Source organism: Corylus avellana, chromosome ca3 (assembly GCF_901000735.1).
Source record: "Corylus avellana chromosome ca3, CavTom2PMs-1.0".
Taxonomy (NCBI): Eukaryota; Viridiplantae; Streptophyta; class Magnoliopsida; order Fagales; family Betulaceae; genus Corylus; species Corylus avellana.
The window spans coordinates 33,563,752-33,586,049 of NC_081543.1; the positions used below are offsets into that span (position 1 = coordinate 33,563,752).

Sequence of the window (22,298 nt, forward strand, 5' to 3'; positions counted from 1 at the left end):
TGTTATAATTTGTAGCTTCTTTGTTATATACTCACCAAAAATAATAATAATAATAATAATAATAGTTTCGATTATTTATCGGATGGAAAAGATAGCAAAGGTCTTTTTATTTACAAAAGTTAGCATGTGTCTCCAATTGAAAACTCTTGTTTCAATAAATGAAAAAAGAAAAAGAAAAAAGAGGCGGTGACATACTCTCTTTTTTTTTTTTTTTTTTTTGGAAAGGAAAAAAGAAAACAACGAATTATTCAATTCCTTTATTCTTCAAGAAAGCGTATTCCCACTTTTATCGACAGCTTGAAATAACGGCGCGTGGACATAAAGCCAAAGTCTGATGCAAAAAGGAATAAATATCAGTGAGGCTTTCAAGTTTCAAACACACGAGTAGCAGAGAGCTCTGAGTGCCAAACCCAGCTGCAGAAACTACCCATTCTCTCTCTCTCTCTCATTGGGATTTCGTAGTTGAAATCTTCCTTCTCTGCTTCAAAGATGGGAAGAGGAAAGTTCAAGGGCAAGCCCACCGGTCACCGCAGCTTCTCTACCCACGAAGAACTCCGTAATCTCTCTCTCTCTCTCCCTCTCTCTCTCTCTCTCTCTCTCTCTCTATGCGTATACGAATATGTAGGGTTTTAGTTCCTGAACTATATCAGATCCACCAAATTTGGCTATAGCTATTGTCATTTTCTATTTTATGTTATATCTGAATTAAGGTTAATGGCACCTTTTTAATTAAGTTTGCAAAGTTACTGAGGGATTAACTTTCGTTTATAAAGATTTGTCAGTTTCATCATCTGTAAATTTGGGGAAGCTCATTAAGTGTAATAGACTTTTTTTCAAGGCTGTTGGTGGAAGTTGGTATGAGCGACGTTAATCTAGTCGAATCAGTTAAAATTTTGGTCACACTCGGAAAAAAATGGTTGGGATCATTTTATTTGGCGGATTTTGTATTAGTAACTGAGCCTTTACTTGGATGCACAATTTTTTTTTTTTTTTTCCCTAAGTAATTCAATATCTTTAGAAGCGCATAAGGGCACAACCCAAATACACAGAAAATCCTGAAGAGCCAGCCTCCAAGCTTCTAAACTGCACCTACTTCCCAACTGACCTCTCCATTTAGCCAATAACTCCATCACCCTTCATGCATGACCCACTCTATGCCAAAAAGATGGAAGATCGAAACCCATAGATCTCTAACCACTTTATAGTGGAGAAGAAGGTGATTAGTAGTCTCCATATTCTTCTTACATGTGTTGGGGAGACAAACACCATGGGAGTCAAACAAGAGTAAATTAATATACATATTAGGACACCACTTCTAGCCCAAAAGCCTAAGCTAATGGGCTTGGGTACACTTATGTATATTCAGTACTCTTGTTCTTTATATTTCCTCAATGTGGGACACAACTCTCACAAGTGTATACACAACAATATGCAATACCAATCCACTATTATGACTTGTCTCTTTCTCAAGTTATCAAACATTAAGATCTTCCCTAACGCTGCCATCAACACAAATGCTCTTCCAAGAAAAAGGAGACCCAATGGGAGTGCAGAGCCTATGATAGAAGGATCTAACCTTGACCTTCCACCTTTCGGAAGGGATTCAATACATTTTATCCTCGCCACCTCGTCTCAATTTAAGGGAGTTCAAAAGATCAAAGAACAAAGTGACCAATCTTTTCCCTTGAAAGAGTATTTTGTGGACTAAGGCTCCCTTAAAGGACAGCTTTTTTTGCTTGGTTAGCAACCCTAGGAAAGATCCTTACCACAGACAATCTTAAGAAGCGGCATGTCATAGAGATCGATAGGTGCTGCTTGTGCAAAAGAAATTGGGAGTTCGTGGATGGTCTTCTTGTCTATTGTGAAGCGGTGAGTGCCTTATGGAATGCTTTCTTCTATCACTCTGGGTTTTCTTGGGTTATGCCTAGACGAGTTATGCATTTATATGCATGTTGGTGGACCGTTGGTAGCCCTTAGAGTGCTGTTGTGTGAAAGATGGTGTTGTGTTATCTTTTATGGCGTATCTGGAGGGAAATGAATGATAAGAATTTTGAAGATCGTGAGAGTACGATGGAGAAACTTAAGTCTTTTTTCTTCAATATTCTTTATATGTGGACAGCTGCTTATATTTCTTCTTTGGTCCTAAGTTTTCATCATTTTCTTAGTCTTTTTTCTTCTTTTAGCTACGTGTTTTTTCTTGTATACTTCCTATGTACTTGGGAGTGCCTTTCACTTTTAATGATATTTCAATTACTTATAAAAATAAAAAAAAATAAAAAAAGTGACCAATCCACCTCCCAATCATGCACAAAGTATGATAAATAAATATTTAACTGAAGGTTGTCGTTAAGGAATGCACATGATCTGCCACCAAAGCCTCTTTACAGCGGGCAACACTAAACAATTTCAGAAAAGAGGCCTTTCGAGACCGATCTCCACACCACAAATAATGCCAAAACCTTATCTTTGATCCGTCTCCCACCTCATATCTGACAAATCTAGAAAACACCTCCCACCCCCTCCTAATGTTTTTCCACACCCCTCACGCTGGAAGGCCAACAACCTCTTTGGAACATCCTCCTCCCTCATACTATAATATGTGGTTTCCACCACTGATCTCCACAACGCCTCTTTTTTCGTGGCAAAGCAACATACCCACTTCTTGAAGAGAGCTCGATTAAACTAAGTCAGATTTCTAACCCCCAAACCATCATAGCTGGAGAACAAACTTTGGACCAATTGACTAGATGAAACTTCAACTTGTCACTGACTCCACCCCACAGACAATCCTGCTGATTTTCTCAATTCGATTGGCAACTCTTACAAGTATGGGAAAAAAGGATAGATAATAAGTTGGCAAATTGGAGAGAGTGTTTTAATTAGAGTCAGCCAACCACCCTTTGATAAAGAAAGCCTCTTCCAACCTGCCAAACGATGTTTCATTGAATGCCATCCCGTAATAAGTTTGCAAATTGAAGTCCCGAAGGAAGACCCAAATACTTCATAGGCAAAGAGGACACCCTACAACCAAGGATAGGGAGCCAAACCTCTAATGTCATCCACTACACCAATAGGGACCAACTCCAATTTAGAAAATTAATCTTCAACCTCGATACAGGTTCAAAACATAAGAGAAAACGCAAGTGATGGAAATATTCCGGATTTGTCTCACAAAAGATCAATGTATTGCCTACAAACAAGAGATGTGATATTAGGAACTTGTTTGAGCTTCTCGACCCCATCGAAAAACCTAGTAAAGCCCTTATCCACCGAGGCGGACTACATTTTACTCAAAGCCTCCATGACAACCACAAATAGCCAATGAAATTGTTATGAATAAAGTTGATTGTAAAATTGCACAATGTGGTCTCTGATTTCTGAAGATTCTCAAGAAATGGACCCATTAACAACTAAGGAAGCAACAGTGTTGCTTCTTCTGTTTAAGTTAGCTACACGGTAGAAAAATTTAGTGTTCTTATCCCCCTCTCTCAACCAAAGAGCCCTTGACTTCTACCTCCTCATTCCATTGTTTCAAATCAGACTTCAATGCTTTCAGTTTATGTGCCAAAATAAAGCTAGGGGAGCGTGGATGCATAATTTGAGCATTGGGTTAAAATAATCCAAACATTTTCAGCTGGAAAATAGAAATTATAGCGAACCACTGAATTGGTTGGGTCTGGGGGCTTTGTTTCTGAAGTGGTTTGGAATTTGTGAATGTTAATTACAGGTTTTGTAAGTACTATGCTGTAAGAGTACTTTTTAACTTCATGATTTTTCAGTTTTTGTGTTTTGATGTTGCATAATCTATCTTCTATCAAAATGTTAATTTCGACAAATTTTCAGAAGTTAGTAATAATATATATATATATATATCTATGTGTGTGTGTGTGTGTGTAAAATAGAATTTTATGAAGTTCATTCACTAGTTGTGACATTTCCTATGGGCTCACTCTATGTGCTTTGTGTTTGTACTTCTAATGGTTGCAGTTGCTGGTAGCTCTTCTCGCCCACGAAGTTTTAAGAAGGTATTTATTGTACTTATTATACTGGCTATTGTAAGAATTGCATACTGTACATACTGATATAATTGCATTCTCTCTGGTAATGGAGTGTTCAATCATTTATTTCTCAAGAATCTACCTTAAGAATACGATAATGTATATTTGACCAATTCTAATTTCTTAAAATTATTATTGTTCTCCTTTGACCCATGCCTATAGCATGTCACAAGATTATGGACCCGTAGTGATTGGCAGTATGTGAGTTGCGTTTTTCACAATGTAATTCTGGCTTTACTTGTAAATGCGTGAGCAAAAGAAAAAGGAGTATGGGTTAATTTGTTTTTCATTGCCGTTTTGGAACATCAAACTTTTTTCTCTAGGCAGTAATACTCTGTCATGTATAAATTGAATTTTATGGTGTTTTTGTTCTTTCTATTTTTCCCTACATGTACAAAAATCATTACTCCTGATTTTAACTTGAAATGAGCTATGCTTAACACTAATATCTGGCTTCTTTTATTTTGTCATTTCTTTGTCGTTGTTTCTTTGTCTGTCTGTATGTCTGTATTTGTTGTGCTTATCAGCATTTGTAGATGAAGAATTGATTTCTTTGTTGCTGTTAGGAAGTCAAAGAGGAGGTAGAAGAAGAATCTGAAGAGGAAGTAGAAGAAGGAGAAGAAGAAGAAGAACCTGAGGTCAGGTTACTCTTTGCGCTTTAGTTTTATGCACCTAATCCTTTGTAATACATCTTGTTATATCTACATTACTTTCTGGCTTCCAACTTATTTCTTGTTGAATTGCTACCAAATTTTGGCAGAAGAGGAAAGGCACCCAGGGTCTCATTGACATTGAAAATCCCAATTTAGTAAAATCAAAGAACTTGAAGGCTAGAAATGCTGATGTAAGTTTGGCAAAGAAAAAATATTTCTTTTGTTACTGTTTCAGTAGCTTGTTTGTAGCTTAATGCATTCAGTGATCTATATCCATGTTGCAGACAGAGAAAACGACTGAACTCTCAAGGCGTGAAAGGTAAGTACATGTTCTTCTCCCTTCTTTAAATAATGGAGTCCTCTTACATTAAATGCATAAGAGCACTGTTTAATTTGTGAAACTGTTTTCGTCATTTTTCTCATTACACTGATTATGCTTCAGTTTGTCTTATTATTCTTGAAACTTTATCGAGTTTATGTTTTGCTTAGCCCATCAGGAGTGAAAGCTCCTGGATTACCTGGTAACTGGTTCTGGCGGGTGGGATCAGTTACCTGTAGGAGTTTGATTAACGGTGAGGATTGTTGAACAATATGCGTTTGCTACGTGCAATTAATCTGAGTAAAGTTCTCCTCCATTATCAAAAAAAAAAAGATTATTGATAAATCTTGAATAGAGCTGAAACTGAATGACGAAGCTTCTAAAAGTGTCTCAGCTCCCATCTATGGACATTACAAAAATTTCAACTGCAATCTGCAGGCCTTTGGTTTCTGCACCCTATGAAATGCACAAAAAAATGTAAAATGTGAATCTAAAATTAACACGGTGCTTTGGATTCTGGTGATCTCTGTGCTAAACATGTCCACAAAAACATACCATCTTGTGGAGTGGTGATCATAATAATTATGTTTTCTATTTTGAAACAATATGAACAATTCACTGCAGACTTGCATGTTCTATTTGGTATGTGATTAGGATTCAAAATATTGTTTGCTTTTGTATTTAGTTGTTTGACATATTGAATTCTCTTGAAAATGTTAAATACTGGCACTGTTGAACTCCATTTGTTGTAACTTGTAAGACATAATATTTTGTAGTTAGGGTTCTTGCATTTTCCTCTGATTTTGATTTGTAGGGGCTTGTGATTAGTTTGTTTAGAGTAATTATGTAATTCTTTTACAAGTAAGCATGTGCTTTAGGTAATGAGTTGCCACTATTATTGACTCAACTTCAATATAATTGTAACAGAGAGGAGATAGAGAAACAAAAAGCTCATGAGAGATACATGAGGCTGCAGGAACAAGGAAAAACAGAACAAGCAAGGAAAGATTTAGGTAATTCATTTGAAATTAAAATTTCTTTAGCTTTTGTCTTTTTGATGGTTAATGAATTATATAAAGTATGCTTATTGGCGCCCTGTTGGGTTTTTGATATATACATATGTACCTATCAAAAAAATAAAGTATGCTTATTGGCCAAACTGACTTCACTTTAATGCGCTAGGAGTGAACTTGGCTTTATTATGTATTCTTGCACAAGAAAACATGTTTCATCTTGTCTTTTTCTTTCCTTTCTTATACGTTGTTTCACTTCTTTGGTGGTTAATTAAGTATATATTGTGCCTAGAACAAGGGCAAAAACTTTGAACAAAATGAAAAGTACTTTTCGTTTTTAGAGATTAAATAGTAGTTAGTATTCATAAATTACTTAAATGGTCATCCTGCTAATTAAGTATGTAGCAACCAGCCTGTGCTGAGTCTATTAGATGGAAATGTATGGACCATCCATGGCTCGTTATATATAGATTTTAAAAGCAATATGGTCAAGTTATGGCTAGCAGCAGTGCTAGAAATTATTAAATTATATCATGTGCTTTGCCATACAATTAGAATTTCTAGACATTTAGGATAAACTGTGCCTAGTCTGAGGGCAATGATCTTGTATCCTACTAGAGTTTATTAATAGAAGTTGACTCAAAGGTTCTTTTTTTTTTTTTTTTTTTTTTTAATCCAGGACCACCTTTGACTTTTTGCCTTTTTTCTGCTTTTGTTTCGTTTGAAAACACTTTTCTCATATTTTTTGCTTTTCAGATACACTAGAACACTTTTTTAAAAAAGTTTACCAAACAAGTTTCCTTTGTGCCCTACAAACAACACTTTTCAAATGTGGACCTGACCAAAAAAATTTCAAATCAAAACACACAAAAAAAAAAAAAAAAACCCTCAAAGCACTTACCAAAAATGTACATTGTTGGTTGTTCATTTGGCAAAATTTCTAAAAATGACAATTTTCATGAGCATCCCAATTCCTATGGAAAATGTCAATACTTCCATATTTTGTCTGTGTGAAAATCACTGATGGGACACTTAAATTTAATTTTTTATTGAAAAAGTAACTATATAGAGTTAATTTCAGAACATCAATATCTTTCAAGATTTGAAATTGTTGATCGCCGAACAGGCCGTCTATGGCTCTCGTCTCAACATCTGTTCAGTATTTTGTTGTTTCACTAAAAATTGTCTTGCAGAACGCTTGGCCCTGATACGGCAACAAAGAGCAGAGGCTGCTAGGAAGCGAGATGAAGAAAAGAGTGGTATGATTCGTGTAGCCCTAACTGTCTGACTTAGCCCTCTTCTTGCTCCAAGATTCGTGATGCTTCTGCTCTGTTGTCTTCCCTACAAGGGGTGGAAGCATTACGATGGAGCAGGTTTTTCTCGTTTTGTACTCTTGTACTTCTTTCCTTCTTCACCAAGGAAATAACAGACTGATGGTAATTTATCTACTCTTGTCAGCCAAAGATCAGAAAAAAACAGAGGTGCGCAAATGAAAGATTCTGAAGAAGCAAAGCAGATGGATAGTGGTTGTTTTCTCTTATGTTTAACCTTCTGTCTTTGCAAAGTTATTAAATTTTCTTAAATACTAATGCATTTTCATTCTATATCCTGAGAATGTCAGAAAATGTGTGATAGCTCTTGTTTTGTTATCGAGGAAAATTTGGTGTTGAAGCTTATTAATCCAGTAATAGGCTGATTTTAATCTTTATAGCATCTCATTCCGTGTTCTTTTGCGCTGCAAAAATTGCTTTCATAGTGGTGATTTTTAGGTTTTTTAGTCGAGTAATACTTCTTTTCACACCTATTTATCACACACATTTACAAGACGTGTTTTAAAAAACTTTTCTTTTGTATTTTTTTTTAAGTAGCATCACTCTTTTTAGTCAACCCCCCACCCCTCCCCACCGGGGGGGGGGGCACAAACCAAAGGAAAGAGAACAAGGGAAGGGTATTTTTCTCCTAACCTAATGCTTATAGCAGTTGCAATCCCTCACAAGATTGGTTGAACTTGTTAATAGCAACTCTGAGCTTTCCTTTGATTTAAACAAATATTAAAGAGAGAATCTATGCTGATAATTGGAGATGGTATTCGTTGATTTTTATTTTTTTTTATTTTTGGATGAATAATTTAAAATATTTGGATGAATGTATTCGTTGATCCTTCCTGTAAACAGATAGATAGATATATAGAGAAGGAAAGTCCTTGAGTCTTGATGAAGTTGTGGGTGGCGGTAGCCTCCAAAACCGACAAACCCACCACATTGCTTTATTTGGTTCAGATCAAAAGAACCTGATTCCACCCAATTGTTCAAGCAAATCACAAGCTGAATAACGAGATTCCTTGGCAATTAGGCTTGTTCATGTCAGTTGGGCGGCAGGATGCTCAAACAAAAAGAAAAAGCCTTTGAATTTTTCTTTTCTTTTCTTTTCTGTCTAAGCAAACAGCAGGGAAAAATGGAGGCGGAAAATTAATATAACCATTTGTGCCAAATGAATGACGCAGACGCCTTTGAAATTATTCTGTGGATTGTAAGTTGGCCAACCTAAACAGTATGTGATCATTTTGTTGACAGATTTGTTCAGAAGAAACGACAGGAGAGGAAGATTCCTGAAAATGTATATACATCGGCAACGTTTTTCTCTTGGCCAAAAAAGTTATTTTCATAATCATTTTACTTTAAATATTTAGAAAACCAGAAATAAAATAAAAAAGCTTTGTTTGACCTCAAATGGTCAAATTAAAAAAAGTTGACTGGGAAAATTAAAAAAATAAAAAATAAAAAATTAAGCTCGTGCTATATATCTCTGAGCCAACCATTTTTCACCAATGAGAGAAAGAGAGAGAACATGAAACGTGTAGGGCCACCTCAATCATGTGTTTTGCGGCTATGATGGAGAGGACCCACATGAATACGTTGTAATTGAATGAAAAGAATATACTTTAGAATTTATACCCTTTTTTTTTCTTTTTTTCTTTTTTTAACTCTCTTGTACGATTGGTTAATTGCATAAAAAGAATATATATATATATATATATATGTATCTTCTCTCTTAAAGAGCAAAAGTGTGTAACCCAAAACTGACTGAAGGCATCCGAATGTCTTTGCCAAAAAATTGACAGCTTGGGAAGGAGAGTCTAAAGGTGGAGGATGACATAGCCACAGACCAAAATCTTTTGGTCAACAACAGGCAAAGGGGTTCTTGATTTGTGATTTGTGAACCAAAAATGCTATTTTATTGGGTTGACATAGCAATGTTTATAAGATCTTGTGTGAATACTGCCAAATTAATCTAGTAGAATGAAAATAAGATAAAAGTGCAGTACATAACATTACTTTTTGTGAATATAAGGACATGAAGTTTGTGATTAAATAAATAACTTTGAAGTTTACCATTAATGGTGGTGGTTTAGTGGCCTCAAAAAAAATCTCCAAGTGATTGGGTATATATTAGGGTAAAGGTTCGACTCTCAAAATGGAAATCATCAATCTTATTAATATTAGCCGCGTTAGGTCCCACTAAGGTTTTGATGGGACTCGATTAGGCTATAGTTTAGTCGAACTTAAATGAGCGCTTGCGGTTCCTACGGTCTAGGTCCTTATTGTACAGCTCCCAATAGGTAGGTGATACGATGGTCACACCCAGATAGAATAGCTATTGTTAGTATTTTTGGCTTGTCTTTTAGAATAGGATATATTTTTTTTTTAAAAAAAAAAAAAAATAATAATAAAACTAAACTTTGAAGTTTGAAAGGGCTTTGTAAATTATTATTTTTTGTTTCTTCATCCATGAGCTTCTGTTATGCTATGTGGCATAATTGGATAGGGACCTAAACATCTAAGACATCCTTCTTCAAGTCCATCTTGATTAGTATAATTGACCTTACCAAGGAATTGAAATGTCGAAACTTGAGGAATGGTTACTTTATGGTAATGAGATGACAAGATCAAAATTGCTGTTTTAGTGCTTTGAATTTGTTTAGTTATATACTTTTTCTCTCAACCCAAATTAAAATATTAAATTAAATACTAGCTTCCATTATTTTTAATTTAATGCAAAATGCCACGGCCATAATCTCTTAACATTGATGAGGTTGAAATGTTAAGAGACATATATAAGAAACTTTTATTGACATGTCAACACAAGAGGATGAGGGGGGTTTGACCTAGTGACTTCCGCTTCATTAGGCGTAGTCTCAGTCGATTGAGCTACCTCTTTGAGACGACATAAGAAACTTATAGGCATGCTATCTATGACATCACTACAATATTTGTTTTTGTATGTAAAAATAATTTTATTTCTTCAAAATGTTAATTAAATGTAAACTCTAGATATTGCATGTGGGTTTTTGTTCATATCAACTTTATATTTTTATATATTTAGTTTAAAGTGCATGTTATTTAGCCGACAATAAATAAATAAATAATGATGAAGTTATGGAAGGGAGTGGCATTAAATCCTCAAACAAGTTGTTTGTACATTAAAACGATAAACAAATGAGAAAAGACTCGTCCCCAAGGGATAGCTCAATCGGCAGTGGACCAGGCCTCATGAAGCGGAGGTTACTAGTAGAATCCCCCCTCCTTTTTCTCTTGTGTGAACATATCAAAAAAAAAAAAAAAAAAAAAGTGATAAAAGGCCCACACAAATATCGTTTTTTTAAAGATATTGACTTGGAGTTGGAGGAAGTAATTTGATTTGAGAATTTCAATTAAACAAACTTATTGGATAGATGTAGTTAAATCATTTGAATTGTCCCGTGCTTAGCCAAATAACCAAAAATAACTAGTAGTTGGCTTAACTAAAACTAATTAATAGTATCCTAATCTCTTTATAAATAATTTGTTCCAAGCATATAAAAAAATAATAATAATAATTAAAAAAGAGAAAGTTTGGGCATGTTGAGGGCTACCTTAATTAAAATATTGATGAATGGAAAGTAAAAAACCTAGTGATCAAGAAGTATTAAAGAGTGATTATTTTCAATTATCTTGGACAAATAATTTATTTTCAGTTATTTTCAAAAAATAAGCAAATGACAAAGAGAATACACATCTAGTTTGGAGATATTGGCTTAGAGGAATTGAAGTAATTGTTAATTTGGGATACTCAATTAGGCAAACTATTTTAAACAGAGATAGCCAAGTTTCTTTAATTTTTTTCTTCTTAGTTAAATAAACTAAAATGCAAACTAATTACTTAATTAAAAAATGAAGCAACTTTTTAGTACAAATTATGTATCAAATAGGTTTTATGGGGGTGGTAATCAAAACTGAAAATAACTGAGCTGCATGTAGTATTTCTATGCACTTATCAAACTAATAATATGAAGGGATTTTTTATTTTTTTAATAAAAAAAAAACTAATAATATGATGGAAATTTAATACAAATTTTATCAGATTAAAAGATAATTGGTCCTGAGGAGACATCTAATGGAATATTAATGAGATTGATTAATGAACACAAATAACTATAATTAATCTCCCCTCTCTGCTAGGGTTTCATCTCTAGCAGAGAGCGTCGTTTTCTCCCCCTCCGGCCCTCCTCCCCTTTCCCTCTTTTGCCTCCCCCCTCCCCTTCCATTCCATTGCCATTTTTCTTTTAGCGAGCTAGCCTATTTACCTGATGCCCTTAGCTTTTTGGGCGATTTTTCCTTTCCCTTCCTCTCTGACTCTTCCCCCTCCTTTGGTCCCTTTTTTTGCTCTAGGCTTTTGGATCGGCCGTTCTTTGCCCGACCTACTGTCCTTGTCGAACCCACGTCACTCGCCCCTCCGCTTGTCCTCTTCGGCTCCATTTGGGTTCTTCGCGTTCCAGCCATTTTCCCATGGCAACCTTCCTCCCCGATGTGGTTTCTGTTTTGGGTTTCTTGTTTCTTTGTTTTATTTTCTTGTATTCTCTCCTTTTGTTTTTTTTTTTTGGTAGAGTTTGTGTTTATTTTTTTTTTGTTTTTGCTTTTGTTGTTTCTGTTTGTTTAGGTACTCTTTGTGGATGATGCTCATGGGGTTTCACTCAAACTTTCCCCTTCGTTTGAATGCGCCGCCGATCTCTTCTGCGCTTGCTCCGCCGCCTACCGTCTTCTACTTGGCCTTTTTCTCGCGCCCCCACCGCGATGAGCTTCCAACGCCCCCTTTCCGTTTTCGGTTTCCGGTGAGCGTGCGATCAGCTCTTCTTTCTGGCTACTGTCATCCTCTTAGTGTGCTTTTTTTTGTTGGTTATTTCCCTGTAATTTTGTCTACCTTTCCTTTTTTTGTTATTTTTGTCTTGTTTTGTTTCCTTGTATCGGTTTTGTTTTTGTTTGTAATAATGCTCGGTCCTCTCTCTTGATCTGCCTGCCTGATGCCCTTCGGGGTAGTTGATTTGGTCCAGACCTTTGGGTTGTAGATGTGAACGTTATCTTGGCTTTTGGGTCGAGGATAATGAGTTTTGGCTTGGGGTTCTTTGCCCTCAATGCAGAGGAATAAGAGCTACCTATGCATTGGTTTGAGTCTGTTTAGCGCAGATCTACTGTTTAGTTTGAAAATTAGTCATAGGTTAGCGGATTTAGTTTGAGTCTGAAATGTAATACGTCATCTTTAACGCTTGTAACCTCGTAATTTTGGCTATGGTTGCTTCAGAGCTTTGCTCTGTGTTGTTTGAGCTTTATACTCATTTATCAATGAATGAGATTGAACTGTTTCAAAAAAAAAAAATATATATATATATATATATATAAATAATTAATGAGGTTAACTATGGATTAGGATTTCCTATAATTTCAAATAAATTGTAAATTCTAAAATTGTAGAATTCAGTCTATTCCTTGCATGGAGTGGCTTGAAAAATGCTACCTTTTAAAAAGTGGCATGTTATCGATTAGAATTTGAATATATTTTCATCGGGTTCTTTTAATAGGGATCATTTTCCAAGTCGTTTAATACAAGGAACAACTTGAATTTTGTAATTTAAAAATCTACATTTTCTTTAAAATTGTAGGGGATCCTGATTCGTTAACTATAGTATACCCAAGAATAATCCTTTCTGATAGTGGGACTCCAAGCCCGAGAGGGAAACAACGAGCCCCATCTAGCGAGCGATACTGCAAGCGGCCCGTGCTCAATCATGCCCTTGAGAAGCCCATTGACTTGATACCCGTTAATTCCATGAAAGTTGGTTTGCTTCTTTAACATGAAAGGCATGTAGAGCCTGTCATAGCCATCTTACAACCTTACCTCAATCACTTATCCTATTCTCAGTAGTAGAATATTATATAACACCACACTTCTATACATGCACCATACCTTACCTCAATACAACAATAGCAAGTAACATTTCATTCAACACTATGACCTTGTCAGAGACGTATCACAAAAGAAGGCAAGACACGTCATGTGATGTGATTCATTAGGGTTAGTGACCAAACACCACGCCGCACTACCTAATAGAGCCAACAAGGAAACACCTGACAAAGCTCATGCAGAGAAATGAGAGCCCATGATGTCAAGAAAGAGAGTTATTGAAGGTACGAGAACTATACCAATCATTTTATCACCAAACAACAATCTTCTAAGTTTTACCATTATTCCTTTCAAAAAGAGATCACTGACATAATTATCGAAGTGTTCTTCCATGAGCCAGCCTCGACAGAGTTACTCGTGTCTGTTTCTTTTTGATGTAGCAGAAAACTAAGGTAACTAATCAAAGAGCAGCGTCTTTGATTCTACAAGGAGAAGCGTATTCATCTTCTACCCAAAAGATAAAACAAGCCTGCATGCTAAAAGAAAGATAAAACTCCGCAAAGTATTTGAGAAAAAATTCTCTCATTTGATAATGATTAAATGAATGAGTTTTACATTATAAGCTAGCCTAATTACGGAAGAGAAATACTCATAGAAAGAGTAAACCTAATCCTAGTAGAAATAATAAACATAATCCCAACAAGGAAAGAAACATAATTAAATCTAATCTAATCCTAATAAGGAAAGGAAATAAAGTCTTAATAAAATAAAATATTCTACAAATAAAATCATAATTAAATAAATAAAATTCTAATACGGGTTTGTGATAATCTTTTCTTTTGTACTTTTATTGTCTCAAAACAGGTAAAATTCTAATAAAGCGAAGCTACTCAAATATTATTTTTGATATTTTTTTATTTTCATTTTTACTGAAACATAAGTAAATATCGTCCAAGCTGGCTAGGAGTATGATGTGTGATCACACAACAAAAGTCCAAGCTGAAGATTTAGGCAATTAGAAACCTCTTGGACCATCACAATGTAAAATTGAAATAAATACTTAAAAAGGGTGAGGTTATTTCACAACCTAAGTCATATTAATGTAATTAGAAAAAAAAAAAAAAAAAGAAAAAAAAAGAGTCATATTAATGTGATAAATTTATTTCTAAAAAAATAACCCTTTCGTCAATGTCTGAATTACTCCCTCGTCATAGGAAATGACCAAATTATCCGATTGTTACAAGTCATCAAATCCTAAAGACGAACACTATTTTTTTTGGGAATTATTGGTCATTCCATAATTTTCGATGGTATATGCTTTGTACATGTTATAGTATTCATCATGTCTAATTTAACCCGAAGGAGATACCGAAATCTAAACTGTAATTTAGCTACAATTTTTTTTTTAATAAAAAAAAAAGGAAAAAAATACACTTTATCCTTCAAAGTATGATTATTGTGGCATTTTTACTTCAAGTTTAAAAAGTAATACTAAACCCTACAAACTGATTGACTGACTGACTGAGATACTTAGTACCCTCGTTTTTTTTTTTTTTTTTTTTTTTTAATCTCAAAATGACTAGTCAATTTGGAATTTTCTTAAAATTTCTTATAAAATACAATTTTTACATAATAATTAGACAATGTGAGATTTAACATCCATGAGTATCTTTATAAGTTATCCAGTCTATGACATCTTTCCAATATGGAACAAGAGTGTTATAAACTCTATCATCTTAAACTCCTGACGTCCTCGTTAGGGCTATGTCATGCAGTGCTCTAGTATAGTAGTACCACATGACCTATTGTAGCTCTGATATCATTTATAATGGCCCAGGAAAAAATGCTAATCATATCTGTGCTATCACCCTAAAATGACTAGTCAATTTAGAGCTTCTCTAAAATTCCTTATAAAACTCAGTTTCACCTAATAACTAAAGCAATGATAAATCACTCACTAAGTGGGTTACTCATCATCTTCCTAATATGGGACCAAGGTGTTACGTTCATAATAAAATATACGAGTAATGTTACATACCATATAAACATCACACAAATATCTCATAAAACTGAGGTGACAAGGTTTAGTACCTAATATATGTAACAAGGACTGATCTAATGATTACCAAAAACAAAAAAATTACTATATTAGCTTTATCTATAACTATCTTATAATATTACGTGATAATCTCAACCAACCTTTAATTTTATATTTTCTTTTAAACAATAACCAAACTAAAAATTGTTAAAACTGCCACGTCAACCCATCTTCTATCGTGTATAGTGGGGTGTAATGCAGCCTTCCCTTTTCCCAACTGGACTAGGAAATTAAGAAAAGATAAGGAAATAAAAAAAAAAAGAAATAAAAAAGAGGGTGTTATAATGACCGAACCCAACCCAATGTCTCCGCCTGGTAGAAGCACTATAAAACACAAACCGCTTCTGTCCGTGAAGATTACCTCTCCCCCTCTCTCTCTCTCTCTCTCTGAGATCAACCGTTTCTCTTTCTCGGAAAGCGTTCCTCTTTCTTCCCTTCTCTCTCTCTGAAGAATCTTTCTCTCTTCGAGATCGCCGATCGCCCTCTCTGCGCGATTGCATGTGAGTTTTCTATCCTGAGATGCGGTAATCTGTCTTTAAATTTCAATTTGATCGATGGTAAAATAAATAACGGTAAAATCTTTTTGTTTTCTTTTTTTCTTTGAATTTTATTTGATGGGTTTCATTGTCCCCATGTTTGGTTTCCTGGGAAAGTGGGGAAAGAAGAATAGAAGCGAAGGAAATTTGTTTTGGGGATATTGTGATAAATATTCTTCTGGGTATCCAAGTATTCGATGAAAATTGTATCAATATGTTATTTTCTTTTGTGTTTTTTGTAATTTCAACATGATCGTTGACAAAATAACGTTACAAATTTTTAATCTGTATATATATTTTTTTTCAATTTTAAATAATGGGTTTCGTTATCCTCATGTTTGGTTAGCTGGAAAACTGGGGAAAGAATAAGAAAGTAAATGAAATTTATTTGAAAATTTTGATTATTCTATTCTGGGTATCCAAGAATTTGGTAAAAATCTTATCAAGATTGCATTCTCTTATGTTTTGTATTTTTTTTTTTAAAATTTCAAAATTACTAAAAAATTAACGGTAAAATAGGTTATAATTTTTTTTTTTTTTTAAATAACGGGTTTCATTGCCCTCGTGTTTTGTTACCTGGAAAACTGGGGAAAGAAGAAGTGAAAGAATTTTGTTTGGATATTGTGATTAGTTTTCTTCTGAGTATCCAGGAATTCGGTAAAAATCGTATCAATATGTCATATTCTGTTATGTTTTCGTAATTTTTTAAATTTCAACATGGTCGTTAGCGAAATAACGTAATTTTTTTTTTTTTTTTTTTCAAAAACAAAAAAAATTAAGCTATGGCTTTCATTATCCTCAGGTTACGTAACCTGGAAACTAGGGAAAGAAGAAGAGAAGTGAAGGAAATTTTTGAATGTAGGTAAATTTTCTTCTGGGTATCCAAAAAATTGATAAAAATCGCATAAAAATTTATTTTTTCGAGCTTATATTTCTAGCAACAAAGCGAGTTACTCTTGTTTTTCCCTTTTAGGCGAAAATCTGTTGTGGGTAAAACAATCAGGTTGACGGTGGTTGAATACAAATACAAGTTTTTGAGTTGTTGTAACCTGAAAAATTGCAAAACCCTTTGCTTTGTGTAACATGATCATAGGAAGAAAGTGTGTGGTCATTTAGTCCTTGTTTAATGCTTATTGGGTTGAGGATAAAGTAAAGGATATTTAGGATCTGTTTAAGAGTTGCTTTGGTGGTTGGTGACAGCATAAGGGTTTCATATGTTACTTGATGAACTGAATCATTTACTTCTTGTTCTTTTGAGTTTTGAGAGGTAGATAGGTCTTTTTTTTTTTTTTTTTTGATAAATAAGTGATTATATTAAAGGAAAAAATTAAAGCTATATAAGAACATCGCTACCACAAACTAAACATCATGCAAAGCTCCCTGTTGGGAAAGAGACTAAAACATTGCAAAGAGTACTTCACCAGCTCATAGACCATAATATAGACTAAGATTGAAAAACCTTAAATGAAATACATCATGATCTTTGAAGCTATCTATTTTCTTGTGTAAGCTTGAGACCCCAAACACAAGACATAATCTCGTGAGACACAGTACAAGTATTTCTAATTCTATTGTGAAAGGTTCCCGAGTTTTTTTTGTCCAAATTATATAGATAGTTGCAAACATGGTTTTCATGCTTAAAAGGGACTTATCTCTGAAGAGATGGATCATCCAACAAATAGCGTACTCCCAACTTCTGTAAAGCCCATTGAAGATTACACTCATCTCTGGAGAAATGCCATATTCTCTTGTAGAAAAGGACAGGAGAAGATGTGATTGAGATTTCCAGTATCTTGCCCATAAAAGACCACAACTTTTTGGAATGATGCCATATGAATGCGGCTTGTTTTCAGTATTAATAGCTTACCAAAGAACCATACAGTTTTATACCAGTTTACAATAAGGATTTGAGAATGAATGCTTTCCTAAACTCTCCACAGAATATCTGCCATTGAAGTCCTCTACCCATTGCAATCTATCACATCTCACCATATTAGGCTTGAAATAATCTGGAGTAGCAGCATTGTTTTGTTTTTTGTCCATTGAACTACGGGCTATTTCCACTCAAAACTCATGTACTAAAGCAAAATAGGAGCTGCTGTAATTGGGATATAAAGAGAGCAGGGTCTCTATAGATGCGTCTCATATTGATCAGGAGGTCTCTGGCCTTATTCATATGGAAGTAATGTCTTGTTTAAATTGGAGTTAGATGTTGCAGTGGGATTATTATACCATTGTAGACTCATGGGCTGTAGAACTTTGTGTGTGTGTATGTCAATGCCGCCTTTTCTTTTTTTTCCTCCTTTCTTGGGTTCTCTAACTAGAATCTTTTCATTCCAATTTTAGGATGTTCCTTTAGGAACTTTGCAAACCTTGTGTGAATATTTTTACTTTTTTCTGTGACCGTCAAATAAAATCTTGAAACAATATGGAGCTAAAATAGGAATAGTACATAGTAGTAGCCTCGTATATTACTTCCTTGTACTATTTCTTTGGTGTAGAAGTTGGGATGCTCCACAGGAAGCTATTGTTGAAGACTGTTTTCTAAATGTGTGAGGAAATTTAGATTGTCATGTTACATTTTCTTCTAGCTTTAAATGTAACACGAGCTGAAGGTTTATTTTATTTTATGTCTTTTTTAGATTCCTTTTGTCTGGTCATATAGTTGTAGAGTCAATCTTGACAAGTTAAATAACTGCATATGCACTTTTTTGTTCTAATGGTGAATTGGTATGTAGTTAGCAATAATTATAGTCATTGTTATTGTTGTTATTATGGTTCAGTATTCCCAACCTGATTGATTTTTCTCAGTATTGTGTCTTGAAAGCAGGCATCAGTATGGGGCAAAGAAATATGCTATTCACTAATCCAATGATTGGTTTTGAATCGGATCAACATGGACAGAATTATCTCCGTCCCGAGCCTTGCATCCTTGTGGGCTCCAATGCAAACTTTGCACAACCAAATATCCGTACTATGGTGTCAGCTTCTGGGAACACAGCTAATCTTGACGTCCAGTATGCAGTAGAGCCCTGTGACAATGGCATGATCTATGGGATGACACACTACAATGGCATTCAACATCATCATAATATTGATTTAGGTGTTGCACCTTCATCGAACTTTTATTATTCTTACATGACACCTTCATCTGGTAGTGGGGCATTACCTGCTCCCCGAAGTCATGGGGCCTCTGGTCAGTTGACATCTTCCAGCCATTATGGAGTCATTGGAGTTTCTACAGATGTGCATGGAAGGAACAGCCACTTTATGGATGATGTCAGGGGTCCATGCAAGAGAAAACATGCTGAAGGAATTGCTGGTTGTTTTCAACATAATGACGCGTCATCAAGCTCTAGTTCTTCGGTTGCACCCTTGAATACAAGGCATCCTGATGGGGTTGCAGTAATGGATGGTGCTTCTTTTGATCTGTCTCAGTACAGAGGGGTTGGTACTCCATCAAGCATGGAAGTAGGACCCCAAAATAGTTTGAGGAACAGAGCTGGTGCTACTGTGATGGATTCTCTTATGGTGCATGACCATAATCATTTGATTCAAGCAAATTATATGGGTCAGCCTTTTCAGCCAGCTGGTACTCTCTGGTTGGACCAACAGTTGGGCAGTAATTCTGTTGATGGAGGTACATCATCCTGGAACCAGGCTCCTGCAATGCCTTATGTGCATGGTGAATTACTCTTTCCTTAATCCATTTCTCCTTAGTAGAACTCCATTTGTACCAATCTACTAATTTTATGCCAGAAAAGTGATATTTCTCTATGGTCTACTGCAAATTATCTTTAGGTTTACATGATGGAATTAGCAAAAAGTTTGTGGATTTTGTTTTGTTCTGTATCTTTTATCTGTTTTTAGAATGTGAAAACAGTTGCACCTCTTTCATATTAATTGAAGCTTATTCTTATAACCATCGCTATTTCTATTCAAAGCCACTCTTATAGTCTGTTTTCTGAGAAGATGATCTCTGTTGTGACAAATGTAGCCTAAATTACCTTGACATTTTGTACTAATGAGTCTCTTACATTCCTTAAAGGGAGCAATGCCAATGGAGGTTCTATGGAGAGTCGGAGCATGGGTGTGCAGAGATATCATGAGACAGCTAGTAACAGAAGTCCCCCTAATTTCCAGCATCCTCCTCCCATCAACCACCAGCACCACAATCTTCATCATCCAGGCCCGCTAACGCATGGAGTGAGAGGCCAGAATATTAACTTTCAACCCCAAGTAGCTGCAGCTTCATATAGAGTTTCTACAAATCCTTCACGCAGCAGTCTGAATCCTGTTCAGAACAGTTTGGAGATGGGTCATAGGCATCCCGGATCTGTTCCTCCAACTGGGCTTCGGATATACCGTCATCACAGGGGGGGGTTCATGCCTGAAGCAACTCTTAGACATCGCAACCTGCCACACTTGAGAGTTCTGCAGGCTGATGTATTTTCTCTTCTATTATGTCATTTTCTGTCGTTCTTTTTCTTTAAATAAGTGATGGTATTTTATTGGAATGAGGTATATGGCACATATTAGTTACTATTCATGTTATTTGTTATTGCAAATTGGCTGAACTCTTTGGGTTAATATGTGTAGGAAACTGCAATACTAGATATGCCAGAATTTTATCAAGTGGGGAATTTGATGGACCATCACAGAGACATGCGATTGGATATTGAGGATATGTCTTATGAGGTAATAAGCTGAGGACATTTAATGACATAGCAGGAGTTGCATAGTGCTTGATAGATTAAAATTAAGGGGAACAAAAAAAAAAAAACAAAAAAAAAGATAACCTCTCTGATTTTATTTTGTACAAATTTTGTAGACCTCTATAAAACCTTTTGACTTCAAATTTTTAATTTTCTCAGGAGCTTCTTGCATTGGGGGAACAGATTGGTAGTGTAAGCACCGGGTTGTCGGAGGAAACTGTCACGAGCCAATTAAAGACAAAATCCTATTTATCATCTGCCACTGTTATCAATCTTGAGGAAGCAGCTTCTGTGGATCAGGAAGCTGATTCTTGCATTATATGCCAGGTACTTCAAAAGAAATAACTATTTAGTGATTGGAACCCCATTTTTGAATAACTGGAAGTGATTCATAATGTACCCCAGCTTTATCACATTCAATTCAAAAATACTTCTGAATAGTGGATTGGTTTTTCTACTTTGATCATTCAGAATCCATTTTTCTCTTTAACGTCTGTTTTTATTTTTTGGGGGGGGTAAATTTTTCAGGATGAATATAAGAACCAAGAGAAGATTGGAATTCTTGATTGTGGACATGATTATCATGCGGATTGCTTAAAGAAGTGGCTGGTCCTGAAGAATGTCTGCCCCATCTGCAAATCCGAAGCACTGACCACAGGAGGGAAGGATGTATAGGAATGAATGGGTTGACAGTTGGAAATTCAAATGAAAAACTCTTCCATTTGTCTTTCCAAAGAGCTAATTATCATAACAAGTTGATATTTTGTATATGTACTTAGCGTATATGACTAACAGTTTGGACTCATTTATTTGTTGGCCTCTGGAACATGAGTCCTGTGTCTAGACAAAAAAAAAAAAAAAAACTGTACAGACTTTCTCATGATGCTCCTCCGTATGCTCTATTCTATCATATTCTTGTTCTTTCATGTATTGATACACTGGTGCATTCTCAGCTAATGACTTTTCAAAACGATAAATTCATTATTTTTGTTCATTAAATTGATTTTAGCTTTTTTAGCCTGTCTTTCTCGTGCACACAGATATTATGTTTGTATGTATACACGTGACATGAACCCAAAGGGTTGGTCCAAGTGGTATGAATTTTGTGTTAGTCTATGAGGTCTAAGGTTTGAACCTCTTTAGATGCAAACAATTTTCTAGGGTAGCCCTCCGGTGAAGCTAGAGTATTACCTGATCCGTATGGAGTAGGTGTTTACATGGGTTTGAGGTTTATCTAAGGTTTACGGGTGGGTGCACGAAGTGGTTCTGTTTTACGAGTTCCTCGCTATCAAAAAAAAAAAAAAAAATCTTGATACACTTATGTTTGCTTAGAAATTGGTCTATAAACTCTATTTCACCTTTTCTATTATACTGCTTTTATGTTTGCTTAGAAATTGGTGTATAAACTCCACTTCACCTTTTTCTATTAAACTAACCAAGTTTGAATATAAACTGATTCGTTTGAGATTGCAGTTTCAATAAGTACAATTTTAAAAATAGCGTTTTTGAAATCGCTACTTTTTAAAATCTTAAAAGCGTTTGGTAAAACATGTTAAAAATATTTTTTTATTAAATATTTGTTATGCGAATTTATGATTCTGGTTTAAAATTGCATTTTTTTAAGTAAACACCTCATAGCCTGCTTATTGAAATTGTAATTTTTTATTTTATTTTTTATTTTTATAATTTTA

The 22,298-nt window shown here is 35.0% G+C and overlaps 2 protein-coding genes across 6 annotated transcripts; both read left to right on the top strand.

The window, feature by feature from the left end:
• Positions 1–353: 353 nt before the first annotated feature.
• LOC132174876 (uncharacterized) lies at positions 354–7,751 on the top strand. The gene is made up of 8 exons (XM_059586608.1): positions 354–556; positions 3,988–4,025; positions 4,625–4,696; positions 4,819–4,902; positions 4,996–5,030; positions 5,958–6,043; positions 7,237–7,302; positions 7,502–7,751. Exons 1-8 carry the CDS (start codon positions 490–492, stop codon positions 7,534–7,536), a joined length of 483 nt encoding a protein of 160 aa, XP_059442591.1. The 5' UTR covers positions 354–489; the 3' UTR covers positions 7,537–7,751.
• Positions 7,752–15,660: 7,909 nt separating this feature from the next.
• On the top strand, positions 15,661–21,543 carry LOC132175875 (probable E3 ubiquitin-protein ligase ZFP1). 5 transcript variants are annotated; one of them, XM_059587952.1, is made up of 7 exons: positions 15,661–15,856; positions 16,695–16,750; positions 18,723–19,577; positions 19,941–20,338; positions 20,492–20,590; positions 20,767–20,934; positions 21,136–21,543. In XM_059587952.1, coding segments are annotated over exons 1-7 (1,725 nt in total). In that variant the 5' UTR covers positions 15,661–15,854; the 3' UTR covers positions 21,283–21,543. The 5 variants fall into 5 exon arrangements, with proteins under 5 accessions (XP_059443935.1, XP_059443936.1, XP_059443937.1 ...); XM_059587953.1 differs by lacking the exon at positions 16,695–16,750 and having other exon boundaries at positions 18,704–19,577; XM_059587954.1 differs by lacking the exon at positions 16,695–16,750.
• Positions 21,544–22,298: the final 755 nt, after the last annotated feature.